The sequence below is a fragment of the Amphibalanus amphitrite genome, unplaced genomic scaffold (genome assembly GCF_019059575.1).
Source record: "Amphibalanus amphitrite isolate SeventyFive unplaced genomic scaffold, NRLGWU_Aamphi_draft 000015F_arrow, whole genome shotgun sequence".
Classification (NCBI taxonomy): Eukaryota; Metazoa; Arthropoda; class Thecostraca; order Balanomorpha; family Balanidae; genus Amphibalanus; species Amphibalanus amphitrite.
In genome coordinates, this window is record NW_024881511.1 from 1140020 (window position 1) to 1161050 (window position 21031).

The 21031-nt window shown below is 48.9% G+C and overlaps 2 protein-coding genes across 2 annotated transcripts; one reads left to right on the top strand and one right to left on the bottom strand.

Moving 5' to 3' along the window:
* Window positions 1-7852: 7852 nt before the first annotated feature.
* Window positions 7853-10537, bottom strand: LOC122385814 (thioredoxin reductase 1, cytoplasmic-like). The gene is made up of 2 exons (XM_043374380.1): window positions 8924-10537; window positions 7853-8677 (listed from the first exon to the last, which is right to left on the bottom strand). Exons 1-2 carry the CDS (start codon window positions 10313-10315, stop codon window positions 8249-8251), a joined length of 1821 nt encoding a protein of 606 aa, XP_043230315.1. The 5' UTR covers window positions 10316-10537; the 3' UTR covers window positions 7853-8248.
* Window positions 10538-14153: 3616 nt separating this feature from the next.
* Window positions 14154-20632, top strand: LOC122385817 (40S ribosomal protein S3a-like). Its single transcript, XM_043374395.1, has 5 exons — window positions 14154-14545; window positions 14697-14800; window positions 18085-18281; window positions 19607-19894; window positions 20452-20632. The coding sequence occupies exons 1-5, from the start codon at window positions 14484-14486 to the stop codon at window positions 20599-20601; spliced, it is 801 nt and encodes a 266-aa protein (XP_043230330.1). The 5' UTR covers window positions 14154-14483; the 3' UTR covers window positions 20602-20632.
* Window positions 20633-21031: the final 399 nt, after the last annotated feature.

Genomic DNA, 21031 nt, shown 5'->3' on the forward strand with positions numbered 1-21031 from the left:
CCCGGCGGCCACTGGGCCTCCGCGCCACCCGCCGGCCGCTGGGGGGGGGGGGGGGCGGGGGCATATAGTTGTCCCCCCTTTAGTTTTGCGACGATACCGTCGCAACGCGAAGAGATAGAGAAGAGAAACTTTGCACACATCTTTCTGAATACCTATCCGAGGTTGTGTCCAAATTTGGTGTCGATTCCATTTGAAATGACGTCACAGTGACGTCATAAGTGAAATTATAGATTTGCGACTCCCATATTCCTCACGATACATCAGATATATGGGACCGAATATAAAGAGTCGATTATAATTGGTCAGAAACTAGATGGAAGTGTAGTTAGTTGTTTTAGGACGACAGCAGGTGCTGTCTAGTTCATTTACAGCTGAGTTTCATGCTCAGCGTCATCAGAAACGGTCCATATCGGAAAACGACAAAATTTTATGACGTCACTGTGACGTCATCCTAGGCGCTACAACCACCAAACTTTCCTCAAACATTGCCTAGGTATTCATTTGAAGCTATGCCAAGTTTCACGTTCGTAGCTTATCAGGTTTCGGAGATATTTCACAAAACGTAAAGGGGGGGGGGGCAACTTTATGCCCAGCGGCTCGTAGGTTAATGCGAGGATCTAGTCTATCGCATTCCCACCAAATTGCTGCTTCCAGCGGCGGATTACTTGGCACCAATCGAAGTCTCGCTGCAGGTCAAGTCAATGACGTATGCTGTCACACTGAACATATGAACAGCCAAAAAAATCGCTCAGTGCCAGGTCAAATCATAGATCAAATTATTTCCCGGGTCGTGATGCGTCGAATGAAGTATAGTTTGACCTAAGGTATGCGCTCAGTGCCAGGTGATCCTTCGTTCTGACAGGACGTAGCAAGTTTTCGACTCCTTATTGCTTATGCGGCTACTTATTTGGATGTTGAAAGGGTTTCTCGTGGGTCAGATTGGTCACGTGACCTGCCGATTATAATGGAGAAAGCGGAAACCGTTTATTTAAATTTGCCCGTTTTGAATTATAGGACATATAGAACTGGATTGGTATATGTAGGTAAAAAATATCCGAAAACAAATAATTACTTTTTAAAAACTATTTTACTTATAATTTGTCCACCGGTCGGTCAGATTTGATGTCATCGATATTAGTTTTACCGGACATAGGAATTCTCGCGTCGAGATGCGTCGAATGAACTGTAATGTGACCTAAGGTCAATCAAAATATCAATATCAGTTCTCCCCTATGTCATCTCGATTTTTCTGGCCTTTGCCTGTCTTCCTGTTTCGTCTTTCTGTCTGTTTTGTAAGCCTGTCTGTCTGTCTGTATGCGTGGCTGTTTGTGACATACATCATCTGACGTTCGTTGAGCACTGACGCGGTTACCGTCTGCCGCCGGCGGCCATGAAACCGAACACCAACACAGCGCGATGGTCCACTGAACGGGTCGGGCCGGCGCGTGGTCCGGTGATCGCCCGCTAGACCCACACTCCACGCCACCGCTCTACATGCCGGGTTCAGTGGAGTTTGGGCGCCATCGGCGTCCTTTGTGACCAGCGGCCGCCCCGACCTTGGAGCTTCGCGCCGACCGAAAGTGAAATCAGACGGCCAGTCCCTAGGGGGAAGACGGAGCGGCGAGAGAAATCGCCAAATCAGCGTCTGATCTGACCGGACGGGAGACGAGATCAGAGGCTACGCGACCTGACAGGTATGGAATGGCTGGTGGACTGCCGTCAGAGAATGATGGAGGGGTGTATAAAACAATGCTTTATTTTTTTATTATGGTAACCGATAACAAATCTAAAAACGATGCTTTAAATCCTGACTACTTTTTATATGCCCTCAAATACATTAACCCTCGCCCATGTAGGGGGGGTTGGTGCAACCCCCCCCCCCCCTGAGGTTTTTTGGAAATAGTGCAAAAACGGCGGCGCGCAGCGCCGCCAAATTTTGGGTACCTTATGGGGCAAACCTTGCGCATCTTTTGATAAAAAAAAAATTGACCGGGTCATGTCAGGTCACGGAGTTATGACGTCACAAAGGGAACAGCCTCCGGCCGGATTTTCACAAACTGAGTGCCAACGCCCGAGGTTTCCTGCCGGTGGTACGGACATCGGTTGATGGATCGTGATGAAACTTCCCATGCATGTTGGGGCAAGTATTGGCTATCATATGGTATAAGAAACTTGACCGGGTCAGGTCAGGTCACGGAGCTATGACGTCACAAGAGGAACAGCGTCCGGTACTATTTTTGAAAAGCGCCCGAACCACTATTTTGCTAATTCTTGTCACCTCAATGGGAATATGCAGCAATATTAGCTTCTATAGGGAGCAAATGGACATCCCAAATCCAAAAACACAATCAGATTTCAAAAATTTAAATTTTGATTTTTCGAATTTCTGCCGCCGACTGTGACCTTGCCGACTTCCGGCGCTCCCAACGCGCCATTTTTAGAGCTAGGGAAACGAAATACATACCAAACGATAGAGAATTGATCACGGAACACGATAGTGAAGGTTTCAAGTCGATATCTCCCACCATTTTGCCGCAATCGCCGCGGAAAATTTGAAAAAGTCTATTTTTCCGAAAATTTGACCTTTGACCGGTCAAAAGTAGGTCAAATGTTGACCTAGGACCAAAAAATATACCACCAATCGCGAGATCTCGGCGAGAGCAATCCGTTGGTCTTTTCCGCTAAGCTCTACGACGCTCCGTTTTCAAACGCCAAGGGGGGGGGGGGTCGCACCAACCCCCCCCCCCCCCCTGCATGGGCGAAGGTGGCAGATCGCCGTTTACGGGCGAGGGTTAATAACCCACCGCAACAATAAAGCAATGTTTTTGCTAGAACCGTTGTTTTATCCTTCCGGGAAACAAATTAAGTTTATTAAATAAAAAAGTCACTTCAACCATTATTGGCGAACTACCTTGCTCGCAAGAGGTCCAGTCTTTCATCAAAGGACGTTTGGTTTTTATTCTGAGAGGTCATGGGAGCGGCTAAGTGATGCTAGGGTTGACTTTTTGCCGTCTCTTACCCAATGAAATACCACTATGTAGTACGCACGCTGCCGAGCAGGCGGCGCGCGCGAGTACTCCGGACGGGTCCAGGATTCCCCCCACTCCAGAGGGGGGCTTTTTATCGGGATAGCATGTCGTCGCTCCAGCTGCTCACTCAGCAGGTCATTAGTTTGAACTGACCTTAGCACGCGAAAAATGCACGGATGAAGCCCACGCTGTGGTCGAGCGGCAGAGGTCGATGTAACCCAACGAATGGGAGGGGATTATTATTCTTTACACCTGCACCATTCCTCTTGCGAGGGGCTTCTGATTCAACTATAGGTAGGCGTAGGTATCTCTTGTCGCTACGTAGCTGGAAGCTCGGGGAAGCGAACAAATATGCCTCCTCCCCGACACTTCATTCTTGTGGCCGAAGGTTCCATGACCTCGGCTTATTGAACGTTTGCTTTATTTTCTGCAGTGAAAGAGAGAAAGAAAGAAGGAGGAGAAAGAGACACTATATATTAATGTGATATTCAATTATGAAATTGCTGAGTTAAACATTAACACAAAACGGTTTAATTCGTACCTAATTAAATCTGATTACCGGTTGATGGGAAGAGCATGAAATGGGTTACCTAAATATGTGAAGGAGTCCGTGAGCTGAACAGGAACTTGACCCTGCTTGATGCTTCTGATTGCATTTGCATCATCCCATCATCTCTTTGCCTTTCACCTACCCAGTGACGATTCCTGAAGTCGACCATGCTGGTCATGGCTCCAAAACCTTCACGACGTCCTTGGAAAATAATAATTTCTAAAGAGACATTTATGGCGGCCATTAGACCGGCCGTGTGTGCCCTCGCCTGTGCCCTATAGCTTTACAGCTGTGGGAAGGAAACCCCCGAGCGTCCTCTGCCCCAGAAATGCCGACTCACACTCGCCCCCATGAGGCAACCCGTTGAGTCCAACGAAACCGAAAGTGAAAACGGCAGCGATTTGGCTCGAGCCTCGCCACGGCCGGTGCCACCGGACGGCAGATGACAGCTATCCGCGGCACGAGATGCAGCAGCGTGCCTGCCTCAAGGTTCCACCGACCGCTCCTCAAATGATCCACCCACCTACCGCTCTTCACGATCTGTTGGAACCCTCCCTAGCTCAGCATCTCGCAGGGAGAGCACGCCAGTTGGCTCATGTGTGACGATATAGGCGAACTGCGAACTGCCAAGTCTCAATTACTGATGAAAGTGATGACATGGAACAGGGCGCTACGTATCTCCCTGCGTACCTGCACTGCCGTCGCAGTTGGCACTCTCTTTTCCTCCTGGTGATAACATCTCCCCCGACAGAGCTAATTACCTCGCTCCGGGCAGACTTGCACACCGCAGAGGGCTGCACGACTAGGAGAGGGGAGCGGGAGGGGCTCCCGGTCCGCCCCTTCCCTTCACACCTCGTCAGGATGTGTTACGGGCCGGCCTCGTCACGGTTGAGTGCCGCAATGGCGCCGTGAAGCTTAATGTTTATTTTGAGTTGCATTGTGGCCTACCTAATCAGTTACCTGTCTGTGACCTAATCCACTTGTCATCGTTCGATAATAAGAATCACAGGATACGTGTTTGAATAGCATTTCAAGTAAAATCTGAGCTCTAGGCGCTAGGGAATGAATTAAATAAAAGCAAAAATCCTTTGGTCTTGAAAATAAGGCTCATTTGCATTAGGACCATTTTGGGACCGTGGATAGAGTGGATAAGGGGCTCGATTTTCAAACAAATGACAATTCAACCCGGACCGGATGGACATGTTTCTATTGTAAATATCCTCCCCATTTGAACATACTCACAATTTGTTTATGTATAGCCCATGGGTGGGTTGAACACCTGAAACACGGAAGCATGTATATGAAGAATGTTGATACCTAGCGTAGATCCTGAGGACGAAATGGACGGATGAGCTTCACAAAAATTAAAGTAGCAAGAAAACTTCAGGGTGGTGCAATACTCGCAATCCGGACCCATTCCTCCACGTCCCCATGCTCCGCTGTCGCTCCAGAGCCTTTCCTGAATCCACACCAGCTGTCCACACCGCCCTTGTCGAGTTGAGCCGCTGGCGACTGTGGCGAGCCCCTCCACTGGGAGAACCCCCGGGAGAAGGGTGCGGTTCCTTGCCACCGAACTGTCTCACGGACTGCTCACACGCCTCGGTGGCTGTGTTCCGGATTGCGCAGTGTTCTGCCGCCCCTCGCCACAGAGGTGGGGAGAGGAAAGAGAGGTGCTGGGGAGAGGAGCGACCAGTGCCGCGCCCAGGCATGGGCCCGCCCGCCAAACGGAGCACACGTTACCCAACAGAGCGCCGGCGGGCGCGCAGGGGCGAGGAAGCCGCCCGATAGACATCTCTGGTAGTGTCTCTCTCTCTCTCTCTCCCTCTCTCTCTCTCTCTCTCTCTCTCTCTCTCTCTCTCTCTCTCTCTCTCTCTCTCTCTCTCTCTCTCATAAATGTAAACGCCTAACAGGAAATACCCGAACAATTGCAGTGTTCCGTGTTAGACTGATGGCACCCGACCCAGAGGAATGGACTTTCCTGAGTAGGGACTTGGCAGGGTGGTCTCCATTATTGGGTGAAACATTAGTCACAACTGATTGCGTTCCACCTGTTATACGACAAACAGAGACGAGAGCTAGGGAGAGAAAGAAAGAAAGAGAAAGAAACAGAGAGAAAGAGAGAGAAGAAAGAGAGAGAGAGATAGAGAGAGAGAGATAGAGAGAGAGAGATAGAGAGAGAGGGAGAGAGAGAGAGAGAGAGAGAGAGAGAGAGAGAGAGAGAGAGAGAGAGAGAGAGAGAGAGAGAGAGAGAGAGAGAGAAATGAGAAAGAGCTGGTGAGGCGTGTTTTGTCGATTTTAATCATCCTGATAATACAGAGCGTCCGTTTGTCTCAGAGCCTGACGACATAATAACCGTTGTCTTTATCGGCTGCGGCTGTAACTACCGTCGAGGCTGGCCGCCGACCGCAGCAGGCTGGTGGATATGATCAGAAGATGAGGCAGCCCGCAGAGTAGCGGTTGACCGGTGATTTGTGATAATTGGAGAGGTCAAGAAGCCGGTTAATCACACAATCATATGCTGGTGTAGACGATTCGAAGGAGTGGAAGGTGGTGATAGAAAGCGACGCATCTGCATCCCTAAGTTAGAAGTTATTGAATGTCCATTGTCCTTGAGCGTAATCGTTTAAAGTTGACCTGAGTGTCACCACTTTTGACGCTGGAGGTCAACTGCATTATGCAAATGCATTGCGCAATTAATGCGGAAAATTGAAACCAGTTGCCCATGAGATTAAGGAGAATCAATTGATGCACCATAAACATGCATCAAAACCATCACCGCCACTACCGCTGCAGAACTAATTTACGAGTGAAGCGTAGGTACGGCCCTCCAGCAAAAGAGTGGTTGGTTAGCCTATGTGCTTTTGGTGTAATAACTCTGAATGACAGAGACACTCCTGTAAAATGAGTCAATAGAAATGAGAAGAGGGTTCGTGCACACACTTAGGCAATAGTTTTCAACAGCCATTAGACGCATTCATCAATGCAGCTCGCATTGTGATGTTGGCAACCAACCACTAAATACCTGGAGGGCCGTACCCGTCAATGCTGCTTTATATCTGTTACGGGCCAAGTGCGAAGGCTAGTCCGTTTGCGAACGGACTAGTCCATTCGCGAATGGACTAGGCCGTTTGCGAATGGCGGTCCGTTTGCAAACGGACTAGTCCGTTTGCGAATGGCCGGCCATTCGCGAATGGCCTAGGCCGTTTGCGAACGGACGGGTTTGTGGCGTTGCACTTAGCCGCCGGAAGCATGGATCCTCGGATTGGGGTACGATTCCGAATGAATGGGGGACCGCTGGTCGATGCAGGGGCGTCGCCGACGGGGGGGGGGGGGTCGGAGGGGTCCGGACCCCCCCCCCCCACACACACACACATTCTTGAAAATATGCCGATCCGACGCCCCCCCCTCACCCCACACACACTTTTGGCCACGAAAATCGATCAAGAATAAAATAAAATATTTTAAAAACGATTTTGGTGCATTCTCAAAATAAAATTGTCTAAATCCGAGTTTTCAGTATTTGGTGGGGATTACTTTGACTGACCGTCCGACCAGATCCCCTAGTCGAAAATCCGTGGCGACGCCACTGCGTCTATATGTTTAGTTTGTTCTCCGGAGCAGATCTGCGAGCTGGCGCAACTCTGGGTTAAGGTCTCCACACACCTGGTCCATTCGGGATGCGACTTTTCGCTGAACCCTGCACAACGCGGAAATTATAGCAACGTGTTGCCGCTGGCCAGGCTTCGGCCACCGATCTGGATCTGGGGAGGTCAAATATCCCCGTGACCTTCGAACAGCGGAGAGTCGCGTGGTGTGCGGAGACCATTAGTACCGTGCTACGGGCTCCCCGCTGATGACCCGACCTGACCTTGGTCGAGTTTGTGGCGCTCGATTCATTCTGCTCTGGTGCGGTGTACCGGGACGGTGCGGTTTTTTCACGCATCGCTTTCACGCTTTTGCACGCATCATTTCACACGGGACTTTGCACATGCCAAGTTGACTTGCCAAGTTGACGTCACTTTGCTGGATATTTCGCACTTGGCCTGACTTCGCACTTGGACTGGGAGCATAAACGCCCGTCCATTCGCAAACGGCCTAGGCCAACTGCAATAACGCACATGGACTAGTCCATTCGCAAACGGCCTAGTCCAAGTGCGTTATCGCACTTGGACTAGGCCATTCGCGAATGGACTAGCCTTCGCACTTGGCCCGCAACATATCGATAATGGAAAACAATAGGGCTGAATAACATGTAAAATATAAACCAAAGAGATGATAAAAAGACAATAAATGAATTCGCAATGCGACCATCATAGAGAAATTACAAGAAACAGATGGTAGACAATCGGAGATAACGTAAAACGAAAACGAAGATCGCTTTCTCGCACAAGCCACAGAACGGCAATCCACACATTATCGAGCTCTAGATCAGATCGGTCAGCTAGTTGGAAGATCAGACCAGTCCCCGACAGCTTCTGTTTCCCTCTCCACTCCTTTGTGACGATCGAGCCGCGCTCATCAGGAGCGGTCCTCCGTTACAGGTTTGTGACCGCCCCGTCACTCGGCGTCACTTTTCGTGACGCGCGCAGCTCGACCGTCACCGTCTCCTACCCCGGTGCTGCGACCACGCCATCCTCAACAGCGGGCCGCCGCACCGGTCTCTCTAACCTCAGCAGCCGGTCGACTTGCTGTTGGCACCGGACGCCTTGGTGATGAACATGAATGTGAACTGCTCGGCCACGGTCGGATGTATGCCGACCGAGGCGTCCAGGTCTGCCTTAGTGGCACCCAGGCGCAGGGCCACGGCGAACCCCTGGGTCACCTCGCCGGCGTGCGGAGCCACCAGGTGGAAGCCCACCACGCGCTGACGCTGGCTCTTGACGCAGATCAGCTTCCCGTAGGAGGCGTTCTCGTCCCGCTGCGGCACGGTCAGCTCGAGCGGCGTGAAGTACTGGTGGAACACCTCGATGTCGTGCTCGCCGTAGCGCTCGACGGCCGCCTCCTCGGAGAGGCCGACGCAGCCGTACTCGGCGGGCGTGAAGACCGTGGTGGGGATGTACTGGTAGTCGGTCAGAGCCGTGGCGCCCGTCACCAGGCGCTGGGGACACGACACATTGTGTCGACTCACACACGAGGAAAGCAATGCACAAACGATGACGGCGACTACATTATCAATTTATGGATATAATTATCTTTATTTTCTAAGTACAAAGGGGCTAGATAACATGATGAGAGAATAAAAAATGTTTTTATATGATGGTAGCGTTATAGAAATGAATGACGTATTGACAGGGTGAGTGCAGGATATTGGCCGATTCGTTAGCACGAATTTACGCCGTCTTACCCTGGCCAGCTGTCGGCCCGCCTGGATGGCCACAGGGGTCAGCTCGGGGTGGCCGCTCAGGATGTCGCCCACAGCATACACGTGCTCCACGGACGTCTGCTCGGCCTCGTTACACATCACCTTGCCGTCTTTGGGCGAGAGTCGGACGCCGATCTTCTCCAGACCTATCCCGGCGGTGCAGGCGCGGCGACCAGTGGCGAACAGCACCGTGTCGTATTCGGCCACCAGGGTCGTCCCGTCCTCCATCTGCGCCGTCACGCGGATCGACGGACGGGTCTCGGCGGCGTCGGCTTCTTCCTCTTCGTCGGGCTCGACGCGCTCGAGGCGCGTGGGCACGCATGGGCGCAGGAAGCGCACGCCGCGTTGCGCCAGGTGCTCGCCGACCAGCTCGGCCATCTGCTGGTCGAAGCCGCGAAGGAGGATGGAGCGCACCATCACCGTGACCGGCAGGCCGAGGCCGCGGAGGAAGCCGGCGCACTCGAGCGCAATGTAGCTGGCGCCGACCACCAGCGTGCGGCCGGGGCTGCGCGGCAGTGAGAAGAGGTCGTCACTGCTGATACCGAGCTCGGCGCCCGGGATGTCGGGTATCCTCGGTCGGCCCCCCATGGCCAGGACGACGTTTCTAGCAGAGATGAGACGTTCGCGACCCTTCTTGTCCACAGTGCGGAGTGTGTGCGCGTCCACAAACTCAGCGTAAGCGTTCATGTAGGTGACATGTCTCTCTCGCAACTGCACGCGGTACCCCCAGTTGAGGGACGAGATGTGTCCCTGGATTCCCTTCACCATCTTCTCCCAGGAATGTTGAGGAGACTCCGTCACCGACCAGCCGAACTTGGACGCGTCACTGCAGGCCTCTCCAAGCAGACTAGTCTGGTGCATCAACTTCTTGGGGATGCAGCCCACGTTGACGCACGTTCCCCCCAGGCCCCAAGTGGTCCCTTTGGGTGACGGCTTGACGAAGTCACAGATGACGACCCTAGCACCGAGTCGCGCCGCCTCCTTGCTGCAGGCCAGCCCTCCAGAGCCGCCGCCGATCACTGCCAGGTCATAGTCGTATTGTGCGTCCCCGGATCCCGCGTTCAACATCGCCTGCAGGGTGCCGTCAGCGTGCGCTTCGACCGTCTTGTCGCAGCCTCCCAAGTGTCTGCCGTTGATAAACACGTTGGGTACCGACTTCTGACCAGTTCTCTCGAAGAGGATGGTCTGGACGGCAGGTCCATTATCGATCAGATCCAATTCCAGGGCTGAGTATGGGATCCTGTGGGTGCGTAACAGATCCTTTACTTGCTCACAAAACGGACAGTATGATTTGCTGAACACTGCTACCCGATTTTCCTTCAGAAACTTATTTGTTTCATCTTCAGGACTAACAGAAACGGGTGGCGTTGGCATCGTGAACCGTTTCACTTCTGTTAGAATTAAGTAGACAAACTTATTGTTTCGGAATGAATATTAAACAGTCGGAATGAATAAGTCAACCGGGACATTTTTTGGACATTTTTTAATTCCTAAGAAATAAGCAAATGAATTTTACTGCGCTATAAATTTTGCACTTCAATGAAAATTGGCGATTTAAATTTGCCTCGTAATGCCTCGTATTTCAAACTCTGGCGCAGTTTAATTCAATACCTGCTCGAGATCTTCCATGCCGCTGATACTTATTCCGAGATTGGAGTCACATGGCGTTACCTCATGCACCAATGCGTTCCTCGCCTGAAAGAGACAATTCTTCGACAGACTTCATTGACAGTTGTCTCTTACGTCTCCATTCTTATGGCTACACACGAAAGCACAGAAGCTTAGGCATATGCTTAGGATAGCAAGCTAGAAAGTTACATCAAGTACATAGACGGCTCAGATAGAGTAAATCCAATTTAACAAATACTTCATCAGATTCCCTGAATTCCAACAACTCATTTAGAGAAATAGCCCTTCAGCCACGCGGTGAGTGCGGCGGGCGGGACGGGCCGTGGCCGTGCCGCTAGAGCTGCGTATCATTGCCGGGGGTAGACGGGCCCGGTAGGTACTAAGTGCTTCGACCACCTGCCTGCCGACCTACCGTGTTCAGTGGACTGTGGATGGGTGTCTGCCGGTCCGTAACATCACCTGGTGAGTGGTGACGTCACAGTGTTATCAAACGTCAATTTCCCACTGGCTTGAAATGACGCGTCACCGGGAAGTTTACATACACGTACGTTTCAATACTGTCGGACAGGCTGATTGGTCTCTAGATTCGTATCGACATTGACAGCGGCAATATGTCCCCAAAACGCTACTTACCGTTCCTCTATTATGAACTTCAGAACGAAAATGGGATGTGCACAGAATGGTTTGGTATTTGGTAAGTCCTATGTACCCAGAGCTATTAAAAAGCTTATCACACACGCACGATCATTGTTCAGGGATTGATTGAATTATCTGTTCTGATGATGAGTTGCTGTGACAGCCCAGGGCGCACCACCAACTGTTCCCTCTGCCGTTCTCTAGCAAAGAAAAGAAAGAAAAGGAAAAATAAAATAGGGAAGGTGCGAGAAAGCGAATGACGGTATCGGGTGTATGTAGGTCAAAAGGTATGTGTTATAAGTATCCCAATAATCATCGGTCGTATACAAAGCAAGAACATGAGAATAAGTAGGTACCCAATGCCCCAGCAACAAAAGCTTCTTCATTTGATGAATAATAAATTCGATTCATGTTTTTTTTTATCGTAACATGCAGGCATCTAATCAGCATACCCGTGACGAAACTTTCTGCAAAAGTGGAAACTAAAATGATGAATTGTGGACAGGCGCCGCACGCAATGCAAATATTTCAGTTGCCGCGCTGTTGCGGTACACACGATTTCAGTTGCAACCTCTCTCCTCAGTCTTCAATCTTATCGGTTATCATTGGTCATATTGGTCAGTCAGATATTGCGAAAGTACAGCTTACAAACAGTTCGCATACCGTCAACTGTGTCAAGATCTAATTTACATTTCAAAGCGCTCTGGGCCGGGTCGGGAGGGTGATTTAGTGTCCGACCTGTCCAAAAGTGACCGTCCCCCACGGCACGAGTGGCTAAATCTGGGCCGGCGTTACAGCTGTGTCATCCCCGGGCAGCACTTTTCCCCGCGTCTCCGGAGTCGGCAGTGCGTCGGTGACGTTCTTCCCCTCACTGGAACGGACGGTGGAGGCGCCACGGTGCCAGCTCCGCCGGCTGACCCGACCTAGACCGGTCCGCTAAGCCGACTGGCCCGTCCAGAACCGCCCCCTCCCCGGTGTATTCCATGGCTGAAAAGGTCGGTCAGGGATGGACGCAGCTATATCACAATCGTGACCGTTTGTCTGAATAAAGCGAGCGGGTCGTTCGGTCCGCCTCCATCGCTCCCGTCTCCGGTCCATAGCCAGCTGCAAGGCCGTGTCGTAAACGGTGACGGATTCGACGCGTCACTGTCCGCGCGACTCGCCAAACGGAGCTCTCGTGTGCCTGCAGATAAGCGAGCAAACAGAGCAAACAGAGCTCGAGGTCCGGCCATCCGTCAGGTTCGATTTGGTCCCGGTGGGTGACCTCAGGTATTGGTTCTTTTCAGCAGCACTGAGCCGATAGAGCTCCATCTCAACGGCACTGGTGCAGCACCGATTCTTTTCAACGGCGGGCCGGGGTAGGTATTGGCTCTTGATGACTGATAGCATTCGCCATTCTCTCATAAAACCAGACAGATTTACTCCTGTAACTTTGGTGCCGGAAGACTTAATTCAGAAATCAATACATTTTTCCACGAAAATAGTATGTTCCGTTAGTTCCTGAACATTCGCAATAAGTATAATAAATAAGTCGCAATAAGTCGCAATAAACGTAAGCATTACCCATGGGATAATCGATTGCGTGTCGACGACCATTAAAGATGCAACCAAAACGCCTCTGATGGGCGCCCTTGGCCGGGAAAATTCTCCGTGCATGTTAAACATCTCAGTAACTGGGCTCATCTAGACTAATGGGCGCAATTGTGAAACATCTGTTTGTATCATCCGTCGTTGCAACTTTTGAAGAAGCGGAGTGCAATCGAGAAAGGAGCGCACGTTCTCACGCGCACGGTCCAGAGAGCGCTCGACGTCTCGAGCTCGGTGAGAGTGACCGTGACAAGGCAGGGACGCACGGAATGATTGCGCGTGAGACACTCGAGCTCTTCTGCTCAGCTGCGTCAAGTCGACTTAAGGCTTTTGCGCTTGGAACACATGAGCTTCGTCACGTGATAAATGCACAGCATAATTCATGCGGTATAACAGCGAAAACATTTTTTTCCTATCGATAACCAAGTCAATGTTTATTTTTGTTTATTGGAATCCGTTCGCGAGTGCACCTACTACCACGGATCCTTCCGTAAACGCCAAACGGGTGCAGCTGGTATCGTCCCCGTGCCCGTGCACGAGTTCCCGGGCTATACCAAGTCCAAAGACCTGGGGTGGGGTAGTCGCGCCGTGCCGAAAACAGGTCGAATTTTCAGTTTTGTAATGGAAACAATCTCCGATAACATATCTCCTTGTGCGAGTCAGATGGCGTTGACTTGACTACATGTTTCTGTTTATTGCCAAGCCAACACAAGTTACCGGACAGTGACCGTCTCCTCGATTCCCATACCTCCTCGACCTCTCTCTCGCCCCACCGGCTGCGGTCACGCGTCAAGCATCGGCAGTGCTTGCAGTGACTCCTAAACTTCTGGTACATACCTACGCCTCCAGCCGCGGCTGGGACGGTGACAAGTTAGCGAACAAAAGTACGAATCACAAATGTTCGAATGGCGAGTGCAGGTATGCATATTGCACATACATATAACCTACGTCAGCAAAGGTCAAGGGCTCTGTCACGACTCGATGGTTGGGTGGGGGGGGGGGACGAATCCCGTTCGAAGTCTATTCTTTTCATGCAGTACCCATGATAGGCATAATGGCTACGTTTCCACGGCACAGGCTAAGCCGATTTTGACAAATGGATTTGCTCCATCATAGCATTTAGACATAATTTAAAAATGTAAATATAGGATTAGGTGACAGCTAAAACCATATTTACGCTCATTTTTTGCGTTTCCGAGAAAAACGCGCGTGAAATTTCGCTAAATTGATTTAGACGTGTCATGGAAGCGTAATGAATGTTACAAATGCGAAATATTGAGGGGAACAAGTCCCCCCCCCCCGGTGGCGGAGCCCATGGCAAAGGTTGGTAACTTGGTAGAACGAAAGAAGATACGTGAGCTTGTCGCAAATGTTCGCACGGACGGTGGCGCCCTCCCCTCAGTGCACACCTATATTTTCAAGCGAGACTTTACTGAACTTACAGCAGATGTCAGCACTCTAGCGAGTAACTTTTGTAGATGTCGTTCTAAATCCATATATTCTTTATGATTCTATACTTTTGGGGTTTCTTTGAATTGCTTTCTAGAAATTTCAGTTTGAAAATTTCTTCTGAAAAACACAGTTTTGGTCGAGTTTGAAATTGGAACTATTATTTCAGATAAAAATATATTTCTGAAAATGGCCTTGTGCATTATTCGGTCACGAACTTCCTTTTCCAAGTGAGGCGATCATGGCGGTCGGCAAAAGCAAAAACCAGGGAAAATCTGGCAAGAAGGGCGGGAAGAAGAAGGTGTAAGTATTGAAATTATTTGTTTGCACAAGATTCAGTAACTCATGGAAAAGTTTTACGACTTTTCATTCATTAGGAGCCAGTGTGTGAAGGTTGGAAGCGTCTGTCACCATCACCAGTTTTTAAGTAGGTACTAATTGTTTTGGTTTACAGGGTCGACCCCTTCACCCGCAAGGATTGGTATGACATCGTCGCGCCTTCCAACTTCAAGGTCCGTCAGATGGGGAAAACCCTCGTCAACAGGACCCAGGGCACAAGTAAGCAATTATTTGATCGTGAAGGATGTCTGCATCCGCAGAGTGCTTGTTGTGTAATGGCACGTGTTGCATGGCGTTAAAATTGTGAGTCTGTGACAGATCTTGTTGCCGGTGTGGGGGCTCTCAGTGTTTGGTGCAGTGCAGATCAACTGGTGTTCAAGTTTTGAGGTTGCAGGCCTCAAAATTGCAATTAGGTGAACTGCTGTGCGGGTGTAGTAATTCCTTACCTTACCTTACCTTCAAAGTGTTTGGTTCTAATGTGTATCACATTTTGCACATTTTGTCAATATTGATAAGTGATTCTTAAAGTGACCATCCCACCTAAAGATAAGCTTTGAGTTGAGATAGCCAAATTGGGGTCCTCGGCTCGCAGTTACCAGTTAGGGCTATCACAATAACTTTTGTATATAATATTATTTATCACTTTTCTAGAACAATATTACACAAACACAAACTTGCAAAAAATGCACGCAGCAAACACATAGTGTGGCCAGGCCTTGATATCTTTGTGAGGCAGCAGTAGTGGTGGTATATTCTGTTTGCACGCTACATATGACTCACTTAAAGAATACCAAATTATTTATTCCAAATGGCGTCATAGGAACAGTGAAGGCTCTGAAATATAAACAAAAGTAATTGGTTACTATCTCAAAACAGATAGGTAAACAGTTTTCAATGAAATTTGGTACCTAGATATTCATTTCTGCTCAATCTGAACCATGCAATACCACTGTTATGCCAATTCATTACTTTTTGTGAAGGTGGGAGTGTCCCTTTAGTTTAAGGTCTGTCGTGTCATCTTATTATATGCCATAAGTTATGCTTTTTTAAAGTTCCTGGGAGCTCAAAAGGTTGAAATGGGTGGGCAGGTGATTTTCTTTGCTTGATGGCATGTGTGCATCTGGTTATTCTTAGGTGTTGTTTTTATCCGCTGGGACTGAGAGCGTGAGATGATGTTTTTCGTACTCCATAACACCTACCCATCTACGCTGGAGTACGAAAAACATCATCTCTCGTGCATCTGGTTAATCTATTATCAACAGCCATTCTCCATCGTCAGGTGAAGAAGTCAAACTGAAAAAACCCTAAATGTAATAATTAAATCCTAGATTCAAATTGGATTGACTTTTGGTCAACATTTCTACAAGGATTTTAAATGGTACCAGCTCAATAACAATTATGGAGATGATGTTTGACTTAAGTTCTATGGATAAATCTTGGGACACATTTTATTGATGCAGTTTTTCAACCAAAGCAAGGTGTAGGCTACTTTGATAAATGACCAAATCAAGCATTGTTTTTTTTTTTTAAAAAAATATGCATCCTGGTAGGCTACTTTGATAAATGACCAAATCAAGCATTGTTTTTTAAATATGCATCCTGTTCTTAGTTCAATGCCATTTTTTAAGGCTCAGTAGTCAGTACAGGAATAAGTATTTGCCCAGGTGTGCTGGACTGCTGATTGTGATATCCTAGGTTTCAGTGGGTTTAGTGCTTGATGCAGGGACTCCTCACATGGTGGTCCGGGATTGGTGGGAGCAGCTGCGCCAGGGGATGTCTGCAAGTGGGACTTGTGTTGTGTGGAGTGTTGACTTTTCTGAGCATGGGTATCTTAACCCTCGCCCGCACATGCCATTTTCCCATCCTAGAACGCACATGGGGGGGGGGGGTGGTTGCCACCCCCCCCCGCGCCATTTCGTTCCTGTTGGAGATAGAGCTTAGCGGTAAAGACCAAAAAGATTCTTTGGGAAGAGACGAATCCAATGATACCCAGTTTTACCTTCTCAGGTCAGTCATTGACCTTCCAGGTCAGGTCAAACTAAAAAATGTTGCTGTTTTGGGTCACCGTTGGATATCAAGTGCGCTGCTTATCATATACCGATAACGATGCTGTTTTCTGGTGCCAAGCCAGCTAGAACCTCTTTCTCACACTATCCGACCAGGTTTTTGCTGCTGAGGTCATTTCAGGTCAAGTTAGGTCAAGGTCAATTATATGTGTTTGTATGTCTGTGTGTGTCTGTGTGTATACTGATGTGTGCACCGATTGTTTATGTGTCCATATTACATGAAATCATGATCTGAGAAGCTTTTACCAAAAATGCAGTCAAAAAACTTCACAAAAAGTAAATTCCGCTTGCCTAAAATGCAATTATCTTAGATGACCTAGGTTGACCTTGACCTTGACCTTGACATCTGTACATCGTCGAACAACATGTTCCATGATGGGTGGGAGGTAAGAATGGTAAAAAAGGCCGAAATCAAGGTGTCAAAAGCTCACAAGGCCCATAGCCAACGCAAGATGTCGAGAATTGGCCATTTGGGTCATGACATGACCTGAAAAACAAGGTCATATCTCCAAAACCAAAGGTCACAGAAACTTGAAATTTTCAGTGGACATCAAGAAAGGATAGAGAAGCAGCTATACGAAAAATCAGCCTTCTAGCTCTAAAAATGTTGAGTGCAGAGCAGAAAGACTACCTGGGGGGGTGGCAACCACCCCCCCCCATGTGCGGGCGAGGGTTAACTCTCCTAACATGCAGCATTTTTCATTCTGAGGTTAATGTCATTGTTATATTCAACAAGCATTTCTGAGCTTGGCTGTTACTGAATTGATTGATTCAAAAGTAATAAACCAAATATCACGTAAAACCTGTCAAAATTTGCAACTAAAATGTGTATTGCACTTTTGCAGTCATTTGCCTCTGCATTGCAAATATTTGTTTTGAAATAGCTTGGTGGTTGCTGTCGTTAATCAGCAAAATAAATTGTAATACTATGTTTTTAGCATTTTAAACACTGGTTGGCTTCATGTAATTTGGAGCTTTTCGGTAGGCATTTGAGAGATCGAAAGGAAGCAATACAAAATCTGCTGCAAGTCATCAATTATTTAGCGCATTCTATCCGTCTGTTGAACAATGTGTGGTTCTTCAGACCTACAATATGCGCAACATCGAATGGTCTTTTCGGATGCTGAGCTGGTACTGTCACCAGCCCGGACTTGAATGGACTTACATTGTTATATCATTATCATGGCTTCATCTACTAACGATTTTACACAATTTGAATATGCCTTGCAGTTGCATCAGCTTTTCTTATTTTCTGCCATTTTGCTGTTGTACTCTGTAATGTTCTGACTTGCTTGACTCACATAGTTTGATCATTTTTGCCAGTGTGCGATTTGAGTTTTCGTTTGTGCGGACGTGGGACGGTGTGTCTGACCATCTGTGACCATGTACGACGAGTTTTCGTCTGTGCTGACGGTGTGCCGCCGTTTCGTCCGGCAGGGATCGCGTCGGACGGTCTGAAGGGCCGCGTGTACGAGGTGTCTCTGGCTGACCTGCAGCAGGATCAGGATGCCGAGAGGTCCTTCCGGAAGTTCAAGCTCATCTGTGAGGAGGTCCAGGGCAAGAACTGCCTGACCAACTTCCACGGCATGGACATCACCACTGACAAGCTCAGGTCCATGGTCAAGAAGTGGCAGGTATGAAAAAACTGTTGTTCGTACTGTTGCCTGATATTTGGTTACAAGCTGCATGCTTTCTCGTCATTTGCGGCATTCATCGTCGTATCGTGCACAGTGTTATTGTTTAAAAGTGGCAGTTTTCGTTCACGGCTCCGAAGTTTTTGCTTTTCTCGTTGATGTTTTATTTTAGAAGGGCGAAATATCGGCGCATTCTATCCGTGTGTCGGACCGGTCGTGGTTCGTCAGACCTACAATGTGCGCAACATCAAATGGTCTTTTCGGATGCGGGTCTGGCTTTGTGCCTGGTTCGACTTGAAGAAACCTACATTTCGTGACAATTGTAGTAATAAATGGACAAGTATTGCATCGAGAGTACATGAACCTCCAGGCTCCACGAATCAAACAATTAAAACAGTTACATTAAAGGCGTACCGGTTTCGTCTATTAGACTTCTTCAGCGCCGTTGTATGAAACAAGGAACAAGAAAACGAGCACATCAATCGTTTGAAATAAATAGCACGTATTTCTGAGAACAAGGTCAGAGTAGTCGGGTACCTCCTAAATAAATTTACCTCCTATAAATAAATACCTCCTAAATAAATTTCGTTTTATTTAGGAGGTACCCGACTTTACTGTATGCCTGGCCTATTCAAATACATTAGCCAGAGGGGTGTGGTAATAACTGGTGTAAGCAAATTGACCACGGTCAAAAATGTATTACCAGAATGCACTTAAGCCAACATTTTGGGATGGTCTCGTTCCTAAGTCGGCTAAGAGCTTCAGTCCAGAAAATAAATTTTTCGTTGGCATACAGTAAAATACATACCAAACTCGGCCGGTGATAAATTTTCAAGACCTCAGTCCTTACTGATTTTTGAACTCGGCCTTCGGCCTCGTTCAAAAATCCAGTAAGGACCTCGGTCTTGAAAATTTATTTACACCGGCCTCGTTCAGTATTATATAACTCTGACCTTGTTCTCAGAAATACGTGCTATTTATTTCAAACGATTGATGTGCTCGTTTTCTTGTTCCTTGTTTCATACAACGGCGCTGAAGAAGTCTAATAGACGAAACCGGTACGCCTTTAATGTAACTGTTTTAATTGTTTGATTCGTGGAGCCTGGAGGTTCATGTACTCTCGATGCATTTCGTGACAAGCCCATTAAAATCATACATAATGCTCTAGCTCATGAATGAGGTTATCTGTTGTCTGTTTCATAAAAGGTATACGAAAACAGTCTTCAATGGAAGTCACTGATCACTGCGTGTTCGTCTCATCGTTCCACTGATTGCGCTACTGCTATGTGCCGTACCGTCTAACCTCATTTGTGGCTCGTGCGCAGACCCTGATCGAGGCCAACGTGGACGTTAAGACCACCGACGGCTACCTGCTGCGGGTGTTCTGCATCGGCTTCACCAAGAAGAACCCCAACTCCGAGAAGAAGACGGCCTACGCGCAGCACTCTCAGATCCGTAACATCCGCCGCACCATGGTGGATACCATCAACAAGGAGGTGGGCTCGGTCGACCTGAAGGAGGTCGTCAACAAGCTGATCCCCGACACCATTGCCAAGGACATTGAGAAGGCCTGCAGCAAGATCTACCCCCTCCACGATGTCTACCTGCGCAAGGTAAGTGACCGGCGATTGGCTGAATGAGCTGGACCGTGCCGAGCTCGATTACGCTTAGGGCGATTTTTTCCTAACCGGATAGCTGTGTCTCGCGTAAATAACCCCGTTGGAAACCGCACGAAGTAGGAGTTCCTGCACCTCGACAGTCTTTGTCATTATGGACCTGCAATCTACATGATTCTCCCTCCCATGCCCAGAGTACGGTCACTGAAGCATTGCTGATGGTCTATAGGTACCGGTCTGGCTAGGCGTCTGTCTGGAAATGCACTGCCAGTCGACCTACGTCTGAATATAGCCTTGCTGCTAATCATTGGTCAGCCTGTTATTGAGTCAATGAATGTCAATATCTGATCGTCATGACTGGTTGAAGGTGAACACCATCGCGTAAGGTCGAAAAGGGTTGGAAGGGCTCCTCTGTCTCGCTTATAAGTTAAAACATGTTTTCGATGTACGATCCACTCCCAGCGGTCTGGTGCTTCCTAGGTTTCACCAGCGTGTTGTTTGTGTTCCGTGGTTGTGTGATCCGGCTGACCGCGCGCCCTCGCCGCACCCCCCAGGTGAAGGTGCTCCGCCGTCCCCGGTTCGACATGAGCAAGCTGCTGGAGCTGCACGGCGACAGCAAGACCACCTCGTCCAACGTCGGCGAGGCCGGCGCGCCCGTCGAGAAGGCCGACGGATACGAGCCGCCAGTGCTCGACTCGGTCTAACTCTAGCGAATACACGCGCGACGCTGTGAAACACGGGTTTGTCGATCGGAGACGAGGCAGATAGTGAGGTGGGCCACTAGGGGCACTACAGCAGCTGCAGCGTATTCCAGATCATTTCACGTAAACCAGGGTAACCACCGCCATGAGACTGCCAATTGATTCCGCGGATTTGAATATATGGTGCCAGTGGCGCTCGGGCTGACCGCTTATACAAGCTCGTGAGGCTGTAACAGGTGTCAGCACTATCGCGGCGGGCATGATACACAGTAAAACGTAAACGGTCAGCGCTGCTTTCTTGATGGATACGACCGCACAACACGATCCACGATTCTCTGATCAGTGATGAAGCCATTTGTTCATTTATTATTGACACAAGAGACAAGGACAAGTGATCTGGAGTACCATGCGATAGAGGGAGTTGCGTTCTAGT